The 21,966-nt window shown below is 42.3% G+C and overlaps 1 protein-coding gene across 3 annotated transcripts in view; it reads left to right on the plus strand.

The window, feature by feature from the left end:
• Positions 1-21,966, plus strand: part of mllt10 (MLLT10 histone lysine methyltransferase DOT1L cofactor) — a 359,252-nt gene that overhangs the window by 296,451 nt on the left and 40,835 nt on the right. For all 3 annotated transcript variants that reach the window (XM_070881398.1, XM_070881397.1, XM_070881399.1), the window contains exon 11: positions 15,231-15,348. In XM_070881398.1, coding sequence (XP_070737499.1) covers positions 15,231-15,348 — 118 coding nt within the window. The remainder of the gene's footprint in view (positions 1-15,230; positions 15,349-21,966) is intronic.

A 21,966-nucleotide genomic window follows, 5' to 3' on the forward strand; every position in this document is an offset into this window, starting at 1 on the left:
TGAACTCTTGTTAAATTTGTCAGACATGTCATTTATAAATGTGTGTTGGCTGTCCTTGGGTTTGCTTCAGTAATTGATAATGCATATTATCAAGGCCTGGTGTATTTTCTCCTTTTGAGCTCTACAATTATTCTCTTTACTATGTACTTCCTTATCTATAGTTATCTATTTGCTCCATCATTTTCTCTTGTCATCTTTCATTCCTACTACCAGTCTTCTGTGATAACTGAGGAAAAATACTCTCATACTTTTATTTTTCAATACTATTTGGCCCTATCCTTTTACTTTTTAAATGTGTTTAGAATATAATTTACTATTTTCCTTTGTTACCTGCTGTCTTTCTTCATACTCTCTCTTAGCCTTTCTAATCTTTTTTTGTATCCACTCTAAATATTCTATACTCCACTTCATTTCATAAGAATATAAGAATTAGGAGCAGGAGTAGGCCATTCAGCCCCTCGAGCCTGCTCTGCCATTCAATAAGCTCATGGCTGATCTACCTCAACTCCACTTTCCTGCACTGTCCCCATATCCCTTGATTCCCTTGATATCCAAGTTCCTTTTGTGTTATCCCTAGATTTCATCATTTGTCTCTTTTTGAGGCTCATTTTACATTAAGAACATAAGAAATAGAAGCAGGAGAACACCTTACAGCGTATTTGTCGCCCTGCATTCCGAGCCTTGTCCCTGCAGCATGATTTCTCAATATATTTAAGCAAAGATGGATGAAACGTGTAATACTGAGCCATTAGACTAACAATGTCCCAGGTTTGATTTTTAGACTGTGCTGAGTTAGCTGATTTCAGCCTTGGTGGTAGTGAGGGTTATACAGTTAATCTCTGGGCCCAAATTTCCCCATGAGTTGCACTGTTTTTTTTTATGTAACTTGATTTTTCTGGTGCATCTTTTTAGTTGCAATATGGCCATTTAATTTGCGCCAGTGTAAGTGAGTTGTTAGGTTTTTTGTAGGTCAGTTTTTTTTTCAAAAGGGGGCGTTCCCAGCCACTTACACCATTTATGCCAATTTGGCCAGAAAAAAGTTATACTAAACTAACTTAGGGCAGCGTATGTGTCCACTTTTGTACGCACAGAAAGACCTCACTTACAGTTAAGGGATCGCCGCAAGTAACTACATTTAAAGCACCACCAAGCACCAAACAAAGCACAAAAAGTAATAAGCAATTAATGAACAAATAAAATATAAGGAACCCTGCCCCTAAAGCACCAAGACCAAAGTAATAAGCAATCAATAAATAAAAAATAAAAAAATAGAAGGAACCCTGCACCTAAAGCACCAAAATCAATCAGTAAATAACAAATAAAAAATAGAAGTCCTACCTTAGGGAACGCAGCGGGCCGCCGATGAGGGAGCCCATTTGGCTAGGGATGGCATGCTTCAACCCCTCCCACACAGCCTGCAGCGCGCATTTACAGAAACGGCCTGCCAGGAGCTACTGCACATGCGCGCAGACTGTAGCGCACATGTGCAGAGATCCCAGCACTGTTTTCAGCGCCAGAACCTGGCTCCGCCCCCAATCCATTGGGCCACGCTGCACCATGACGGAGGAGAGGCTGGGGAGCGGCCAGAATACGGAGGTCTTTTTTCGGCGGACAAAAGCGACACAGCTCGAGTGAGGGCGCAAGAAAAACAGGTTAGGAAAATTTGGGCCTAATGTCCCTGGACTGGGAAAAGAAAACACAAGCCAAGGTTTTTGCTCCTGATCACAATTCAGTGACTCTGAATAAAAAGTGTATGCATGAATATGGCATCAAGCTTTGCTGTAATGCATCTCACCATGGTTAAATAGCCTGTTGACACTCGTCGCCTCGGCTCATGTTAGTTGCTCGACCATTTGGGTGAATTGCAAAGGCCAGCCTGCACATGTGACTTTGCACTCCAGCCGTTGGGAAATTTTCTTGACAGTAAGAATGTAATAATCACCAAAAATGCAAATCCAATTGGTAACCAACCTACCATTAGTATCTTTATCTCTTTCTGATATATGGTCACAGCTTTTTGGTTGAATTAATCCAAAGCTTGAATTACAAATTTAGTTTTCAGCAGTACTGTTTTGGCATCTATTCATTTATTGTTTGCATCATCTGTTGTACCGTTTACCCCCTTGTGTTGTATATCTGCCTGCCAAAATGTATGGTGTTCTGGTCCTTCTACAATGCTAACTTACCTGCATAGTTTTATTGCATTTAAAAGGAATTGTAGGTTTAGACAGATATTATATTTCATTACAGACTGATTCTACACAGTTGTTTTAGTTAGGGTGGGGTATTGATGAACTATGATCCAAGAAGGGTGCAAAGTGCTACATATTGCATCTGGTTGTTCAGCCCTTCCTTGTGTCACTGTATGAATGAAGGAAAGTTCAGTCATGGTTTACCAAAATCTAAACCCTCCCCCTTCTTTATGTAAGTCCTTCTGTGGGCATTTCTGCATTAGGCTAAACAATGGCACTGAATATGTTAAGCCCCTAACAATTAGGGAGCAGTTTGGGGCATTGAATAATGTCGAATGATGCAATTGAACCTGACAGCTTCAACAGTCAGCCTGCTCATGGGACCTTAAAGTTGTTCACACTTGGTTTCATCTCTCATCACACGCTGAGTATTAAAACCCTGCTGGTGGGGAGCTCAGAAAGAAATGGGGCCGGTTGTCAGGAGATTCTGCTTAGTGCATAACTTGTATGAGACATTGGCTAAGAGAAAAATTACTTTTTTTTTCAGTGGCCATCAGTTTGTTTGTTTTATATTGATAATGCAATTATTTTTCTTGACAACATTCCCAAAAGGAGCTTCATTGATTTTGGTGCCTTATAAATTTGTATGTGCAACACTCTGCAACTTGTTGATGTACTATTTTATCTTAATGTATAAATAGAAAGAAAAAAAATTGCTGCAAATATAAAACAAAAAACATTCTGGAAGTATACAGCAGGTCTGTCAGTATATAAAAAGATACGATGAGTTAACAGTTTGGGTGTCATCCGTCATCAGAACATTCCTTTCTGTAGATACTGATAGACCTACTATGTATTTTCAGAATATTCTGTTTTTTTAATGTATTTTCAATTTAACCTGTAAAATAAAGAGATGTTAACTTCGGTTTGTGTATTGATGAGTAATTCCAAATTTCTTTTGGCAGGACTAAGAAAAAGATTTTTGAGCTGCTGGGATATATTTATTCATAGGAATGAGATATTTTTAATGCTTCTGATGCGTCTTGAGTGGCTGGTGTAATGCATACAACTGGGATTTCGACAGTCCATTTTTAGTACATTTTTAAAATTCTGTTGAAGAAAAAAGCAGTAGCCTTTACAATCATCTTCAACTATCTGAGCAACTCCATTAATGCTTTCTCTCGGGAACACTGCAGGATTTGTGATGTCATCAGGAATCCTGCAGCTTACATCAGGTTTCAACATGTGAAAGCCCCAGAGGTTGTATTTCTAAATGACAGGCTTAAGTTGAAGTAGGTAAACTGCTGAATATTAAAAAAAATATAAGGTTGATTGTTAAAAAAAAATTTGGTCTAGCCTTTTGATCCAGTGATACTGACCTGTTCAGTAAACATTCTTTCAGTTCTTTGATATCTGCTCTTTTGAGCTTAGTTACTTGTTGGAGATTGACTAGCTTTTCCGGATATTTCGTTCATAATAAGGGCCCACCGAAATTCTCTTACTGATTGCAATCAGATAAATGTGCACTGCCTCTGCTGGTTATGACAAGTATCAGCAGAACATTTAATGCCTATATTTGGAATTTCTTGAAAACTATTACTTCGGAAAATAAACCTTCCAATTTTTGTGATGAAAAAGCTTAAATTTCAAATCAGTGTGTGCCTTTATCCATGGCTGAAAATTGAACAAAGGGACATTGGCTCTTGACATCTTTAGACCTAATTATTTGCATTACGAAGATCTGTATATGAAATATCTCTCAGCTATTTACATTTGTCTAGTTCAAGCTCTAATGCAGGTGAAGAATTGTCAATATTGTAATTTTATTAATACAATTATTATATTCTACTATACAAACAGTACTCTTAAATATGTCCTGGTTGATTCCATGTTTTATGACTGTTTTATTTGATCATTTTGAACAATTATGCATTCTGTTCATATTGATTTGGAAAGAAATACAATTTTGCATATAATTTAAAGCTACAAAATGTTTCCGATTACAAGTTACTTCAAAATATTCCTACTGATTGTTGCTTTTAATTTGTTTGTTTGCACGAAGTATTTCTTCCTTATCTTAACCTTTAGTCAGTAAGTGACCAATTAGTAACCATATGTATTAATTACTCCCAACTTTCCATATGCAGTACTTTCTACTGAGTTATAAACACGTTTGTGAGAAAAGCTTAGTGTTCTGGCTTGCAGGTAGAGAGTCCAGTAAAATTCTTGTTTGTAGATCTGATAATTACCATTTTCCAATTTGTTCTTGTAGACTAGGGTCAACACCTTCTGCATGAAGGTCATGTTGCAAGTTTCACATTTTATAAAAAGAAAGTTTCTGCTCTTTTGAACCTATTGTGTATGTTGTATTTTTGGCTTCTACTGTAATAGATAATTTTGTTTGTCAAATACACTTTACCACCATTACTGCTAAAAGATTTGCTAAGGGATGCTCCTTTTTTAGCAATCCATAATCTGTTAATAAACAGTAGCATTCCCTCTGTTAGTGAATGGAATAGAAGTAATAGTGCCTGTAAAATGAGGAGATAAAGACTTCATATTGCTAAATAGATCAAGGAAAGAAGAATTTGGGAAAGAAGGAAGCAAGGGAATTACTGATAGATGAAGGTGGATGAAATACAAATAAAAGAACTGATAAATTATATATGAGAATGAAGTAAAAGAACGTATAAACTGAACAGCAAAAAGCAAGAAAAAGAACACGAAAGGATTTAATAAAATAAATAACCACTTTTAAAAATGTTAGACAAAGAAGCATATAAAATTACTAAAAATATATGAACATTTAGGAAAGATATTGGGTTACCAGAAACTGATTTAGTTTAACTTTTTGTGCCTTTTTTAAAAAAAAAAGTAGCAACTTTGTAAAGACCTGAAATGTTTGTGGTAATTTTTAAAAATGTAGTTTTCGTCAGAGTTGATATCCAAATGTGTATGTTCTAATCCAATAGATTATGGAAACTTTCAACACCTGTTTGTTGCTCCAGGTAGTACTTTTTGTAGTATCTGTCTTTCTAGTCACGCTTCAATATCACATTGTCACTTTGTGTTCACTTAATACAAGTAACTTTTTAGAGCCTTGGTAAATGCATGCAAGGTAAGTATTTCTTCACTGAACTGGATTATGCAAGAATTTGGCCAGCAATAGCTGCTTGATGTGTTTAAGGGTTCATTTTTGCTTGTTTGGCTTCAGTCCCAGTAGAGGCCTTCAGAATTGTGGTTTGCAACATGAATGAATACAAACTTTGGAAGAGCTCACTAGTAGTAGTGTTGGCTGACTGCCAGAATTACAGTTACTCAGATGGGGTCATAGCAGAGCTGTGATTTATCGTTTAGTTCTACATTGTGAAAAACACATACTTGTGATGCCTTTTTGCTTCCAGAAGAGGCTTGTTTGACATCCAACTTCATCAGAAAAGGAAGTAATGGAATGATTTGCAGGTTTGCTAATGATTGAGCATAGCAAAGGAAACGTGGCTTTTAGTAGCTAAACTAGAGTTGGAAGTCGGACCTTCTGACCTCTGCAGACAGCCTGTGATGTGGAAGACTTGAGCATTTGTGAGACATCTGTTGTCTACCTGCCCTTATTTCATAAATGGTTTAATAAGATTAAATAATTAGTAGGATTACCACATGGTCAGCATGCTGCTAAGTCCCAGTATTTGTGACTAGGCTGCACACATGTGGTGTGCATGAAAACTGGAAACCACTATTACACACTGTAACAGTGAATGAGGTGAAATTTCATTTTTCTTACGACTGGTATTGATTGAAATGTTTAGAAAAATGTTAGGATTGCACCTTTCGGTAATTCTACAAAATTAATTTTCTTTTTTTTTTAAGTTCAAGTTTCTGCTGTGGGAAAGGATAAAGCTTAATAAATTAGCATTTTGGATATAGCTATAAATTCATCTGTTTTGAATGGTTTTTAAACAGAGAGTTTGATGCAGAAATATTTTTTCCCCTGCTGTCCTGAAGATGGTCACAGGCAGTTTGGTATATCACCCAGGTCATTCTTTGTGAGGCAAGACGATAGGTGCTCACAGGCTATTTCAGTGTAGGAGATATCACAGGCATTCCTATTTGAGCATTGCCTATTTAAGTGCTTTTTCCATCGGGGTTCACAGCAGTAATTAAGAGCAGGTATCCTTGAAGATTATTTTTGTTTCTTAACACAGGAGCTTGGGCATTTGCATCTACTGCTGCCCTGTTGAGATCAGCTAGGTCAGCACAGATTAGAATATTAAATCTGGGACTTTCCTGGCCCCTATAGCTCAGGACCACACCATGCAATCATTTATCCAATGAGCGATCTATTTTTAAACTTATTGTCAGCAAATAATAGTATTTTGTTAAGATGACCATATGAAATTGGTCAAACTAAGATTTTAGTTATGGGGGTGGGAGGGAGGGGCACTTAATGTGCTGAAGTCAGGGTCATCTGCAATGCGATTTTAACTCCAGACATAAGGATACCTGCATGGTGCCAAAGCCGCCAATGAAGCCTGGTTGGAAGCAGGAGAGTGGCCAGAAAAGATCAAGGTAAGTATATAAAAGAAAATTCTGTGAGGATTTCTTTTGGTCTCGAAGAACCAGGTGTATTCCCGCGGGCTCAGCAATAAATCAGTGGGCCTCCCCAGTGTTGGCCTTTATCTACCTTCCAGCACCAGTATCTGTTTGGAACTGCTTCCCAGCACTAACCTTATACCAGGGACTGTTCCCTTGTTTTCCTGGCGTAAATTGCCGCTCCCACCTACCGGCCTTGATGTAATTCCCACCAGCTTCAGACAGGAGTTAGTTCAGAACAAATCAAATGAGGCCCGGCCCGACAGTTAAAAATGGCTTGGGTTGTACACTCAACTCTATAGGCGGTTTCCTGCCTGCCCTGCACCCAACCCACCCCTAATGCACCACAATTTAAAATAGGGACTATAGAATTAATTGTACTCGTCACTATATGAATTATTTGCAGTTAGTTTTTTTTCAGCCTCCATGTTTTTTCTCTCATGGAAACCTGTAAATATACTTGTATACTGTGGGATAGACATTTTGGGATGTTATTTCATAGAATGTCATAGAATTATACAGCACAGAAGGAGGCCATTCAGCCTATCGTGTCTGTGGTGGCTCTTTGAAAGAGAGATCCAATTAGTCCCACTCCCCTACTCTTTCTCCCCATCAAGTATATATCCAATTCCCCTTTGATAGCTTCTGTTGAATGTGCTTCTACCAACCGTGGCTAACAAGAGAAGTTAAAGATAGTATTTGATTAAAGGAAGAGACTTATAAAACATTGCCAAAAAGAGCAGCAAGCTTGAGGATTGGGAGGATTTTAGAATTCAGCAAAGGAGGACCAATAAATTGATATACAAAGGGAAAATAGAATATGAGAATAAACTAGCAAGAGACATAAAAACAGGCTGTAAAAGTCTCAATAGGCATGTAAAAAGGAAAAGAATAGCAAAAGTAAATGTGGGTCCCTTACAGGCTGAGACAGGAGAAATTATAATGGGGAATAAGGAAATGGCAGAGAAATTAAACAAATACTTTGTATCTATCTTCACAGAAGATGATGCAAAAAACCTTCCTGAAATAGTGGAGAACCAAGGGTCGAGCGAGAATGAGGGATTGAAAGAAATTAGTATTTAAAAAAAATAGTACTGGAGAAATTAATGGGACTGAAAGCCAACAAATCCTCTGGCCCTGATGGTCTATATCCTAGGGATTTGAAGAGGTGGCTAAAGAGATAGTGGCTGCATTGGTTGTCATCTTCCAAAATTCCATAGATTCTGGAATGGTTCCCGCGTATTGGAAGGTAGCAAATGTAACCCCACTATTTAAGAAAGAAAGGAGGGAGAGAGAAAACGGGGAACTACAGACCAGTTAGCCTGATATCAGTAATAGGGAAAATGCTAGAATCTATTATTAAGGACATGGTAACAGGGCACTTAGAAAATAATAGCATTGGGCAGAGTCAACACGGATTTATGAAAATAAATCATGTTTGACAAATCTGTTGAGTTTTTTGAGGTTGTAACTAGCAGAATGGATAAGGGGAAACCAGTGGATGTGATGTATTTGGATTTTCAGAAGGCATTCGATAAGGTGCCACACAAGAGGTTATTAAACAAAATTAGGGCTCATGGGATTGGAGGTAATGTACTAGCATGGATTGAGGATTGATTAACAGACAGAAAACAGAAATGAATGGGTCATTTTCAGGTTGGCGACTATAACTAGTGAGGTACCACATGGATCAGTGCTTGGGCTTCAGCTATTCACAATCTATATTAATAATTTGGATGAGGGGACCAAATGTAATATATCAGAGTTTGCTGATGATACAAAACTAGGTGGGAATGTAAGTTGTGAGGAGGATGCAAAGAGGCTTCAAGAGTATATAGCCAGCCTAAGTGAGTGGGCAAGAACATGGCAAATGGAATATAATGTGGAGAAATGTGAAGTTATCCACTAGTAGGAAAAATAGAAAAGCAGAATATTTTTAAAATGGTGAGAGATTAGGAAGTTTTGGTGTACAGAGGGACCTTGGGTGTCCTTGTACACGAATCACTGAAAGTTAACATGCAGGTACAGCAAACAACTAAGAAAGCAAATAGTATGTTGGCTTTTATTACAGAGGATTTGAGTATAAGAGTAAAGATGTCCTCCTGCAATTATATAGGGCCCTGGTGAGAGACCACACCTGGAGTATTGTGTACAGTCTTGGTCTCTTTAGCAAAGGAAGGATATACTTGCCAAAGAGGGAGTGCACCAGTGGTTCACCAGACTGATTCCTGGGATGGAGGTGTGGGGGGGGGGGATTGTCCTATGAGGAGAGATTGAGTAGACTTATGCCTATATTCTCTAGCATTTAGTAATTGAAACATACAAAGCTCTTACAGGGCTTGTCAGGGTAGATGCAAGGAGGATGTTTCCCCTGGCTGGGGTGTCGAGAACCAGTGGTCACAGACTCACAATAAGGGATCAGCGATTTAGGACTGAGATGAGAAATTTCTTCACAGTGGGTGGTGAATCTCTGGAATTCTCTATCCCAGAGGGCTGTGGATGCTCAGTCATTGAGTATATTCAAGACAGAGATCGGTAGATTTTTGGATATTAAGGAAATCAAGGGATATGGGGATAGGGTAGGAAACTGGAGTTGAGGTAGAAGATCAGCCATGATATTGAACGGCGGAGCAGGCCAGAGGGGCCAAATGGCTTACTCCTACTCCTACTCCTGCTCCTATTTCTTGTGTTCTTATGTAATGCATTTCAGATAGTTAACAACACGCTGCATAAAAAAAGTTCTCCTTATTGCCCCCCATGGATTTTTTTGCCAATGATCTTAAATCTGTGTCCTCTGGTTACTGACCCCTGCCAGTGGAAACAGTGTCTCCCTATCTACTCGATCAAAACCCCTCGTAATTTTGAACATCTCTATTAAATCATCCATAATCTTCTCTGCTCGAAGGAGAATGATCCCAGCTTCTTTAGTCTCTCCAAATAACTCAAGTCCCTCATCCCTGGTACCATTCTGATAAATCTTCTCTGCACCCTCTCCAAGGCAATATGTTACAGTCAATTGTACTCTCTAAATGAGTTTAAAAATGGCCCTGGAACAACGAGTATAATTATGAATACACAAGATGTTCCTGTTGTACACTCTCATTCAACACGCAATCTCTGCAGCTTACCGCATCCTATTTTAGCAGTATTTTGTTCCCCTTTAAGAATACAGTTTTTGCACCCATTTGTACAGAAAATTGAACCCCATTAATTACACACTTTAAATTAAACTAATAGCAAATATTTTTCAATCTTATTCTTACACCATCTAGTGCTGGAATCTGAAAAAAAATAATGGCCAATACAAGAAAGGCAAGCAAATTACGACTTTGTCAAGCTCTTTCTGGGCTGAATTTTCCCCAGTGATTTGCACCGTCAAAAATTGTGCGCCAGTGTAACTCAGTTAGTTACGATTTTTTTAGGTTAGGTTTTTTTACGTAACCTGATATCTGCACCAGTTTTTCACAATTATGCAAGTTTGGCCAAGTTACAATTCTCCTAGGACAGCGTATGTGACCACTCCCAAGAACCCTTCTGGGCACTTGAGAAAAACCAGCGCACATCAAAAAATCGGCGCAGAGACATGCCATTGTTTTTAGGTGAAGTTTTGGAGGGAGTCAAGAACACACAAATGCATCATCAAACTTACATTTTTCCAACTGAAAATGCAGAAAATGGAAGTTTCATGCGAATCTTTAAGTTTGGATTTTTTTTTTTAAGTGCCACACCACCACCGAACATCTCCAAACCGGGCTCGAGGGTCAGAGCGTGGGCCGACAGAATCGGTCCCTTGTCCAGACACGGACTTGAGGCTCGGCTTGAAAAGAAGCCGGGGGGGGGTGCGGGGGAGGTGATCGGAGGTGTGGAAGCTGAACTGAAAGGATGAGAACCCTTCCACTATGCCACTATGCAGCAAGCAGCATCAGATGAAGCACGGGGGTGTGGGACGCGGTGTTGCCCGATCTAAGCAAGCCCATTGCGCATGCTCAGAACTGGGTATGGTCCATACTAAGGCTTCGACCTTGAGGAGAGAGACAATAAAGAAACGTGTCCTGCCTGTCGTTTTGAGCTTCTTGCACAGGTACAATTTAATCATTGGGGCAATACTGACAAAAAATGCCATACCTCTTGCAAGCCTTCTGCATGATGGTGCTGCGGAGGAGATAATTGATTCGACGTCATCGCACGTAAGATGACGGGCAGGAAGCCTTACCCATGTCGGCTATATCGCGACAGGCATTCATACCTGCACCTGAGTGATGCAGACTGAGAAGGCTGCATTTCCACAAAGAAGTTGTAACCGAGATCTGTGAGTTAGTAAAAGCAGACCTGCAACCTAGAAGCGTCAGGAGGACTGCTTTGTCAGTTGAAGTGAAGTTTACAACTGCACTTTCATTTTATGCATCTGGATCATTCCAGGTGACAACTGGGGGTGTGTGCGCCATTTCTCAACAATGCAACACATCTGCATTCAGTAGGTGACTGCTGCATGATATGCCCGGAGAAATGACTACATAAAGTTCTCCATGACCGCCCAGACAATGCGTGAAAGGGCTGTGGGCTTCTCTAGGATTGCTGGCCTCCCAAAGATACAGGGCTGCATTGATTATACCCACAGCGCCTTGCGAGCACCTTTGGAAGATTCCGAGATGTACAGGAACAGAAAAGGCTTCCACTCCGTTATTGTGCAACTCGTGTGTGACGACATGTATCGCATCATGTCAGTTGATGCAAGATACCCTGCGAGCACCCATGATACGTTCATCCAACGCGAGAGTGCTATATCTGCCATGTTTCAGCAGCAGTCAGAAGGACAGAGCTGGCTACTGGGAGACTGGGTACGGCCTTGCCACCTGGCTCATGATGTCCCTGCGCGTAACCCGGACGGAAGCTGACCGGGAATACAACATGTCGTACATTGCGACACGCAGAATAATAGAGGACCATTGGCATCTTGAAACAGCATTTCCGATGCCTGGACCATTCCGGAGACTACTTGCAAAACTCCCGAGATTGTCGGTTAATCCACTGTTGTGTGCTGCATGCTGCAAACTTAGCCATCATGAGGCAGCAGCAGCTGGTATTAGGAGACTCACCTGAGGTGAGAGTGGCTGATGATGAGGAGGAAGATGCAGATGATGAGGACAAGGAAGCCACGCAACTACCTGAACCCGGAGCACGATGGCAGAGGAGGGTGGCCTGCCGTGCCTCGAACGATTGCTCGAGCCTTGTGCCAGCAGCTCATCCGTGAACACTTTGCTGCCTGAAGCACACAGCGGCAACTATTCCACATGGACTATGTTTACTGTTTGGACCTGTTCCATAATGTAGTGTTGTGTTAATGGAACAAATAATGGAAATGATTCAGTTATAATTTAAAATATATTTTATTCAAAAGTTTAACAAACATTTGTTTGTATTTAACTTAACTTTCATAACAATATTCTTATATCAAACTTTAAAGTTTTCAGTCAAGATCACTTACAAACTTTTAAGCTTGTAAATTGACATAACTTAGAAAAAACTTCTAATTTGAGAACAGTTACAACAGTACCACCAATAATAACAACAACAGCAGCAGCAGCACTTTGTTCTAAGATCGCCCACTGTGGTTGGTCTTGTTAACTCTACCCCTGCCTGCAGGCAGTGGCGCAGCGTTTCTCGGGTTGGTAGCAAGCTTATTCTTTCGAACAGCTTAGGTAATGCGCATTTCTTGAGGGGGGTGGGGGTGGGGGGGGCAGGCAGTAATGTGGTAGGTCTGGCTTAGGCCTCTTCAGAGGCTGGTCTGGGGATTGGAGTGGGAGTGGCAGTTGATTTTGTCAATGGGTGCGGTTCCCGTATCGCAACAGCTAACTCAGACATTTCCTCCCTCATGCCCTGACAGTGTCTCAACTACCTGCGACATTCCCTCCCTCATGTGCACAACAATGTACCTGCTGCCTGAGACACTCACTCCCCTCATGTTTCCGGACAGTGTTCCCATTTCTAGTGTTACTTCTCCTGACAGTCCCGATACCTCATCACCCATCCCACTGATGGTGTCCAGGAGTGATCGTGTAAGGTCAATGCTCTCCACACTCATTGCCATCATCTGAACCACATCTGTTAGATCCTGCACCTCTGGAGAGTGCTGTCGAGCTCTCCTTCCTCTCCTCACCCTGGGTGTACCTTGCTGCATCCCATTGGGACCCACCGTCTCGGACGGTGGGACCCTGGTTGTGCCTTGCTGTGTACCCCAATGGAACCCCAGCCTCGGACTGTGGGAAACCATGGAATGTCCCAACACAAGTACCACAGGAAAGGGGCTGGCACCTCAATGGGCGGCACCTGCACCTCCTCCAAAGTGAGTATAACAGTGGGGGCTTGATCCATCCCCTCCCCCTGCCCTTCACCCCCATGCTGGATCAGTGCTGGGACCCCCAACTATTTACAATCTATATTATCGACTGAGTGTAAAGTAGCCAAGTTTGCTGATGATACAAAGATGGGAGGAAAAGCAATGTGTGAAGAGGACACAAAAAATCTGCAAAAGGACATAGATAGGCTAAGTGAGTGGGCAAAAATTTGGCAGATGGAGTATAATGTCGGAAAGTGTGAAGTCATGCACTTTGGCAGAAAAAAATCAAAGAGCAAGTTATTATTTAAATGGAGAAAGATTGCAAAAGTGCCGCAGTAAAGCGGGACCTGGGGGTACTTGTGCATGAAACGCAAAAGGATAGTATGCAGGTACAGCAAGTGATCAGGAATCCAATGGTATCTTAGCCTTTATTGCAAAAGGGATGGAGCATAAAAGCAAGGAAGTGTTACTACAGCTATATAAGGTATGGTGAGGCCACACCTGGAATACTGCGTGCAGTTTTGGTTTCCATATTTACGAAAGGATATACTTGCTTTGGAGGCAGTTCGGAGAGAAGGTTCACTAGGTTGATTCTGGGGATGAGGAGGTTGACTTATGATGACCTCTACTCATTGGAATTCAGAAAAATGAGAGATGATCTTATCGAAACGTATAAGATTATGAGAAGGCTTGACAAGGTGGATGCAGAGAGGATGTTTCCACTGATGGGGGAGGCTAGAACTAGAGGGTATGATCTTAGAATAAGGGGCCGTCCATTTAAAACAGGTGAGGAGAAATTTCTTCTGAGGGTTGTAAATCTGGAATTCACTGCCTCAGAAAGCTGTGGAAGCTGGGACATTGAATAAATTTAATACAGAAATAGACAGTTTCTTAAACGATAAGGGGTTATGGAGAACGGGCAGGGAAGTGGAGCTGATTCCATGATCAGATCAGCTGTGATCTTACTGAATGGCGGAGCAGGCTCAAGGTGCCGTATGGCCTACTCCTGTTCCTATTTCTTATGTTCTTATGCTCTTGGTCTGGAAGGTGGGATTGGAAGATGTTCTCCTTCAGGCTTGTCCACGTCTGAATAATCTGCATCGTCAGGGTTGTTCTCAAGTTCTGCAAAATATAACAGAACAGACAAATGGTTAGCAATCGAGAAGGGGGCAGGGTGGGTGGCATGAGTAGGCTCACAGCGCAGGCAGCAGGCTGATTTGAAGGACCACGATGAAAGTTAGCACATTGCATCAACTGAAGCATAGCTGACGGAGACATCCCCAGGAACCGAAACATGGCTAGTCTGCGCAGTACTTAACATTTAGCAAAGCCAGACTCTGGAATTTGCAGGGCTTACTATCTCCCGCGAGTGTGAGCCAATGTTGTGCAGTGGTGGTTGCTCTTCTCCAGGCAGGACCCATCAAAGCAGCGACCCTCTCTTCCAATTGTGTCAGTGGCTGCAGATTTGCCAGACCCCCTCCTGTTCGAGTTGTTTCCCGTTTGTTGTGTGCCATCTTCCTCTGCAAAGATGAAAATGTAATTATTTAGGGAGGGAGTCTTTTTGTTGGGTGGAACATATATACAGCTGGTCACATTTACAATTGCAATCCACTTCTTTTTGTACTGGCCTCCAGACCTCTGGGTGGTCACCATTGCACAGTAATCTTCTACCAGTTGGTTCCAGCGTTTCTTCATTTCTTTTGGTGAAACCTTTAAGTGACCTCTGCTGGTGCAGGAGAGGAAGGGAAAAAGTTTACCGTAAAAAATAATAAATAAAATAAAATAAATTGTGGAACAGCGCAGCTTAGTTTGCATCTCTCTACATAACTTGCTACTGGGTGGTGTGGAAGAATGGCTTAGGTGATTTGTCTGATGGTATATTTGTTCACTGCTATACAGAAAAAACTGTCGATCTTCACAGCAGCACAATTGAAACTGGGAACTCACCAGGTAGAGAAGAGTAGGCACAAACTTTTCTCCAACCATTCGGTGGTGCAGCTCTTCATAATTTTATTGGATTGACAGCTTTAGATTTGTCCGTTACAGGTGATTTGTGTCTCTCAATTTTTTATTTTATGTCTGTTTCTAATTGTGCTGTATTACTTCCTCAACAGGCAAGTGCACTACCTGGATCTTCTTTTAATCTTGCACCATCTCACATGTTTGGAAATCGATTAAATCCCAACTCAGCGATGGCAGCTCTTATTGCACAAACTGAGACCAGTCAAGCAGGTAAGTTTGAAGAGAGTTGGAAAGGGCAGGAGAAATATAAATGGCAAATGATTTCTAGTTTTTTTTTTAAAAGATATTCTGTTATTCCCAACTAGTTTTTCACCAGAAGTTGCTTACTGAAGAATTTAGTATTGCACGGAAATTTTAAAAATACACTCGGCATCAAATGGCCAGCCTTTACCAGTTTATACTAGTTATCTTTTCAAAATCCCTGCAGATAATGGAAATGACTTGCATATATGCTGTAAACACTTTCAAAAATATATTAAAAATTATTAATTTTATTCAGTGCAGATTCAAGAGAGTACAATGTGACTGTGCAGAGATAGCATCACCTTTATAAATCATGTGGCTTGTACAGAACGAATGCAGATTTGATTTTGGAAATGCTAGAAATACGTCTTTTCCAGGTTTCGGTGGTTTTATAAAAACGGAAGTGTGGAATGCATAGAACAAAGCATAAAAAAATGGGAAAATGAAGAGCTGGCATAAATCCTCACACCTTGTGCTTAAACTTCAGGGCCAGTGCAATAGCCGATTTTTGGTGACTGTAATAGTAACTTGTATTTATATAGTTCCTTGAATGTAAAAAAAAATGTCAAGGTGTTTCAAAGAGGCTTAATTAGACAAAATGATGAAAAGGAAATACTAAGAGGGATGACCAAAAGCCTGGTGAAAGAAGCAGGTTTTAAAGAGGGCCTTAAAGGAGGTGAGGGATTTGGAGATGTGGAGGGGTTTAAGAACATAAGAAATAGAAGCAGGAGTAGGCCATTTGGCCCCTCGAGCCTGCTCCGCCATTCAATAAGATCATAGCTAATCTGATCATGGACTCAGCTCCACTTCCCTGCCCGCTCCTCTCAACCCTTTACTCCCTTACCGCTCAAAAATCTGTCCATCTCCGCCTTAAATATATTCAATGACCCAGCCTCCACAGCTCTCTGGGGCAGCGAATTCCACAGATTTACAACTGTCCGAGAAGAAATTCCTCCTCATCTCAGTTTTAAATGGGCGGCCCCTTATTCCAAGACTATGTCCCCTAGTTTTAGTTTCCCCATGAGTGGAAATATCCTCTGCCTCCACCTTGTCGACCCCCTTCATTATCTTAAGTTTCAATAAGATCACCTCTCATTCTTCTGAATTCCAATGTGTATAAGCACAATCTACTCAACCTATCTTCATAAGTCAGCCCCCTCATCTTCGGAATCAACCTAGTGAACCTTCTCTGAACAGCCTCCAATGCAAGTATATCCATCCTTAAATACGGAGACCAAAACTGTACACAGTACTCCAGGTGTGGCCTCACCAATACCCTGTCCAGTTGTAGCAGGACTTCTCTCTGCTTTTATACTCTACCCCCCTTGCAATAAAGGCCAACATTCCATTTGCCTTCCTGATTACTTGCTGTACCTGCATATTAATGCTTTGTGTTTCATGCACAAGGACCTCCAGGTCTCTCTGTACTGCAGCACTTTGCAATTATTTTCCATTTAAATTATAATTTGATTTTCTATTTTTCTGCCAAAGTGGATAACCTCACATTTTCCCACATTATACTCCATCTGCCAAATTTTTGCACACTCACTTAGCCTGGCTATATCCCTTCACAGATTTTTTGTGTCCTCCTCACAATTTGCTTTCCCATCCTTCTTTGTATCATCAGCAAACTTGGCTACATTACACTCGGTCCCTTCATCCAAATACAGATTGTAAATAGTTGAGAACCCAGCTCCGATCGCTGTGGCATCCCACTAGTCACTGTTTGCCAACCGGAAAATTACTCATTTATCCCGACACTCTGTTTTCTGTCAGTTAGCCAATCCTCTATCCATGCTAATATATTAGAAACATAGAAACATAGAAAATAGGTGCAGGAGTAGGCCATTTAGGCCTACTCCTGCACCTATTTTCTATGTTTCTATTCGGCCCTTCTAGCCTGCACCGCCATTCAATGACTTCAGTACCCCATTCCTGCTTTCTCGCCATACCCCTTGATCCCCCTAGTAGTAAGGACTTCATCTAACTCCTTTTTGAATATATTTAGTGAATTGGCCTCAACAACTTTCTGTGGTAGAGAATTCCACAGGTTCACCACTCTCTGGGTGAAGACGTTTCTCCTCATCTCGGTCCTAAATGGCTTACCCCTTATCCTTAGACTGTGTCCCCTGGTTCTGAACTTCCCCAACATTGGGAACATTCTTCCTGCATCTAACCTGTCTAAACCCATCAGAATTTTAAACGTTTCTATGAGGTCCCCTCTCATTCTTCTGAACTCCAGTGAATACAAGCCCAGTTGATCCAGTCTTTCTTGATAGGTCAGTCCCGCCATCCCGGGAATCAGTCTGGTGAACCTTCGCTGCACTCCCTCAATAGCAAGAATGTCCTTCCTCAGGTTAGGAGACCAAAACTGTACACAATATTCCAGGTGTGGCCTCACCAAGGCCCTGTCTAACTGTAGCAACACCTCCCTGCCCCTGTACTCAAATCCCCTCGCTATGAAGGCCAACATGCCATTTACTTTCTTAACCGCCTGCTGTACCTGCATGCCAACCTTCAATAACTGATGTACCATGACACCCAGGTCTCGTTGCACCTCCCCCTTTCCTAATCTGTCACCATTCAGATAATAGTCTGTCTCTCTGTTTTTACCACCAAAGTGGATAACCTCACATTTATCCACATTATACTTCATCTGCCATGCATTTGCCCACTCACCTAACCTATCCAAGTCGCTCTGCAGCCTCATAGCATCCTCCTCGCAGCTCACACTGCCACCCAACTTAGTGTCATCCGCAAATTTGGAGATACTACATTTAATCCCCTCGTCTAAATCATTAATGTACAGTGTAAACAGTTGGGGCCCCAGCACAGAACCTTGCGGTACCCCACTAGTCACTGCCTGCCATTCTGAAAAGTCCCCATTTACTCCTACTCTTTGCTTCCTGTCTGCCAACCAGTTCTCAATCCATGTCAGCACACTACTCCTAATCCCATGTGCTTTAACTTTGCACATTAATCTCTTGTGTGGGACCTTGTCGAAAGCCTTCTGAAAGTCCAAATATACCACATCAACTGGTTCTCCCTTGTCCACTTTACTCAAAAAATTCCAGAAGATTTGTCAAGCATGATTTCCCTTTCACAAATCCATGCTGACTTGGACCTATCATGTCACCTCTTTCCAAATGCACTGCTATGACATCCTTAATAATTGATTCCATCATTTTACCCACTACCGATGTCAGGCTGACCGGTCTATAATTCCCTGTTTTCTCTCTCCCTCCTTTTTTAAAAAGTGGGGTTACATTGGCTACCCTCCACTCGATAGGAACTGATTCAGAGTCAATGGAATATTGGAAAATGACTGTCAATGCATCTGCTATTTCCAAGGCCACCTCCTTAAGTACTCTGGGATGCAGTCCATCAGGCCCTGGGGATTTATCGGCCTTCAATCCCATCAATTTCCCCAACACAATTTCCCGACTAATAAGGATTTCCCTCAGTTCCTCCTCCTTACTAGACCCTCTGACCCCTTTTATATCCGGAAGGTTGTTTGTGTCCTCCTTAGTGAATACCGAACCAAAGTACTTGTTCAATTGGTCTGCCATTTCTTTGTTCCCCGTTATGACTTCCCCTGATTCTGACTGCAGGGGACCTACGTTTGTCTTTACTAACCTTTTTCTCTTTACATATCTATAGAAACTTTTGCAATCTGTCTTAATGTTCCCTGCAAGCTTCTTCTCGTACTCCATTTTCCCTGCCCTAATCAAACCCTTTATCCTCCTCTGCTGAGTTCTAAATTTCTCCCAGTCCCCGGGTTCGCTGCTATTTCTGGCCAATTTGTATGCCACTTCCTTGGCTTTAATACTATTCCTGATTTCCCTTGATAGCCACGGTTGAGCCACCTTCCCCTTTTTATTTTTACGCCAGACAGGAATGTACAATTGTTGTCGTTCATCCATGCGGTCTCTAAATGTCTGCCATTGCCCATCCACAGTCAACCCCTTAAGTATCATTCGCCAATTTATCCTAGCCAATTCATGCCTCATACCTTCAAAGTTACCCTTCTTTAAGTTCTGGACCATGGTCTCTGAATTAACTGTTTCATTCTCCATCCTAATGCAGAATTCCACCATATTATGGTCACTCTTCCCCAAGGGGCCTCGCACAACGAGATTGCTAATTAATCCTCTCTCATTACACAACACCCAGTCTAAGATGGCCTCCCCCCTAGTTGGTTCCTCGACATATTGGTCTAGAAAACCATCCCTTATGCACTCCAGGAAATCCTCCTCCACCGTATTGCTTCCAGTTTGGTTAGCCCAATCTATGTGCATATTAAAGTCACCCATTATAACTGCTGCACCTTTATTGCATGCACCCCTAATTTCCTGTTTGATGCCCTCCCCAACATCACTCCTACTGTTTGAAGATCTGTACACAACTCCCACTAACGTTTTTTGCCCTTTGGTGTTCTGCAGCTCTACCCATATAGATTCCACATAATCCAAGCTAATGTCCTTCCTAACTATTGCATTAATCTCCTCCTTAACCAGCAATGCTACCCCACCTCCTTTTCCTTTTATTCTATCCTTCCTGAATGTTGAATACCCCTGGATGTTGAGTTCCCAGCTCTGATCATCCTGGAGCCACGTCTCTGTAATCCCAATCACATTATATTTGTTAACATCTATTTGCACAGTTAATTCATCCACCTTATTACGGATACTCCTTGCATTAAGACACAAAGCCTTCAGGCTTGTTTTTTTAACACCCTTTGTCCTTTTAGAATTTTGCTGAACAGTGGCCCTTTTTGTTCTTTGCCTTGGGTTTCTCTGCCCTTCACTTTTCCTCATCTCCTTTCTGTCTTTTGCTTTTGTCTCCTTTTTGTTTCCCTCTGTCTCCCTGCATTGGTTCCCATCCCCCTGCCATATTAGTTTAACTCCTCCCCAACAGCACTAGCAAACACTCCCCCTAAGACATTGGTTCCGGTCCTGCCCAGGTGCAGACCGTCCGGTTTGTACTGGTCCCACCTCCCCCAGAACCGGTTCCAATGCCCCAGGAATTTGAATCCCTCCCTGCTGCACCACTGCTCAAGCCACATATTCATCTGCGCTATCCTGCGATTCCTACTCTGACTTGCACATGGCACTGGTAGCAATCCCGAGATTACTACTTTTGAGGTCCTACTTTTTAATTTAGCTCCTAGCTCCTTAAATTCGTTTCGTAGGACCTCATCCCTTTTTTTACCTATGTCATTGGTACCAATCTGCACCACGACAACTGGCAGTTCTCCCTCCCTTTTTAGAATGTCCTGCACCCGCTCCGAGACATCCTTGACCCTTGCACCAGGGAGGCAACATACCATCCTGGATTCTCGGTTGCAGCCGCAGAAACGCCTATCTATTCCCCTTACAATTGAATCCCCTATCACTATCGCTCTCCCACTCTTTTTCCTGCCCTCCTGTGCAACAGAGCCAGCCACGGTGCCATGAACTTGGCTGCTGCTGCCCTCCCCTGATGAGTCATCCCCCCCAACAGTACCCAAAGCAGTGTATCTGTTTTGCAGGGGGATGACCACAGGGGACCCCTGGACACTACCTTCCTTGCACTGCTCTTCCTCCTGGTCTTCCATTCCCTTTACTTACGACCAACTCACTACACGTGCTACTCACGTCATTCTCAGCATCGTGGATGCTCCAGAGTGAATCCACCCTCAGCTCCAACTCCGCAACGCGGTCCGTCAGGAGCTGGAGGCGGATACACTTCCCGCACACGTAGTCGTCAAGAACACTGGTGTCGTCCCTGAGTTCCCACATGGTACAGGAGGAGCATAACACGTGACCGAGCTCTCCTGCCATGACTTAACCCTTTGATAAGCAACAACAATGCTAAAATTTACTCACTGTTATAGAAGAGAAAAAGAAAAACTACTCACCAATCATCAGCCAATCACTTACCCCCTTGGCTGTGACGTCACCTTTCTGTTTCTTTCTACTTCTTTTTTGCCTTCTCCCTTTAGCTGCACCGGCTCCGCCTCTCCACGCACCTCCTCGACGCTGCTCCCGACTGCCGCTGCGTTGGGCCTTTATAGGCCTCTTGCCGACCCCGGAACTCACGCCTCTCCACGCACCTCCTTGACGCTGCTCCCGACTGCCGCTGCGTTGGGCCTTTATAGGCCTCTCGCCGACCCCAGAACTCACGCCTCTCCACGCACCTCCTCGACGCTGCTCCCCCTTATCGAATGCCTTCTGGAAATCCAAATACAACACATCCACTGGGAGGGAATTCCAGAGCATCGGGCCTACATGGTTGAAGGCAGGGCCGCCAATGGTTCTCCAAAAGGAGGGAGGATACATAAGAGGCCACACAGAAGAATAAAGAGTTCTGTGGGAGAGAGGGGTTAGAGAGATAGGGAGGTTACAGAGATAGGCCAATCCATGAAGGGATTTAAACAAAAGGATTAGAATTTTAAATTTGAGGTTTTGAGCGTTCAGATTCTAATGTAGGTCAACAAGAAAAGGAGTGATGGATGAGCGGAATTTGTGCATGGTAGAATACGAGCAGCAGAGCTTTGAATGAGCTGAAGTTTGCAGAGCATGAAAGGATAAGAGGTCAGCCAGG

This window comes from Pristiophorus japonicus, chromosome 5 (assembly GCF_044704955.1).
Source record: "Pristiophorus japonicus isolate sPriJap1 chromosome 5, sPriJap1.hap1, whole genome shotgun sequence".
Lineage (NCBI taxonomy): Eukaryota > Metazoa > Chordata > Chondrichthyes > Pristiophoridae > Pristiophorus > Pristiophorus japonicus.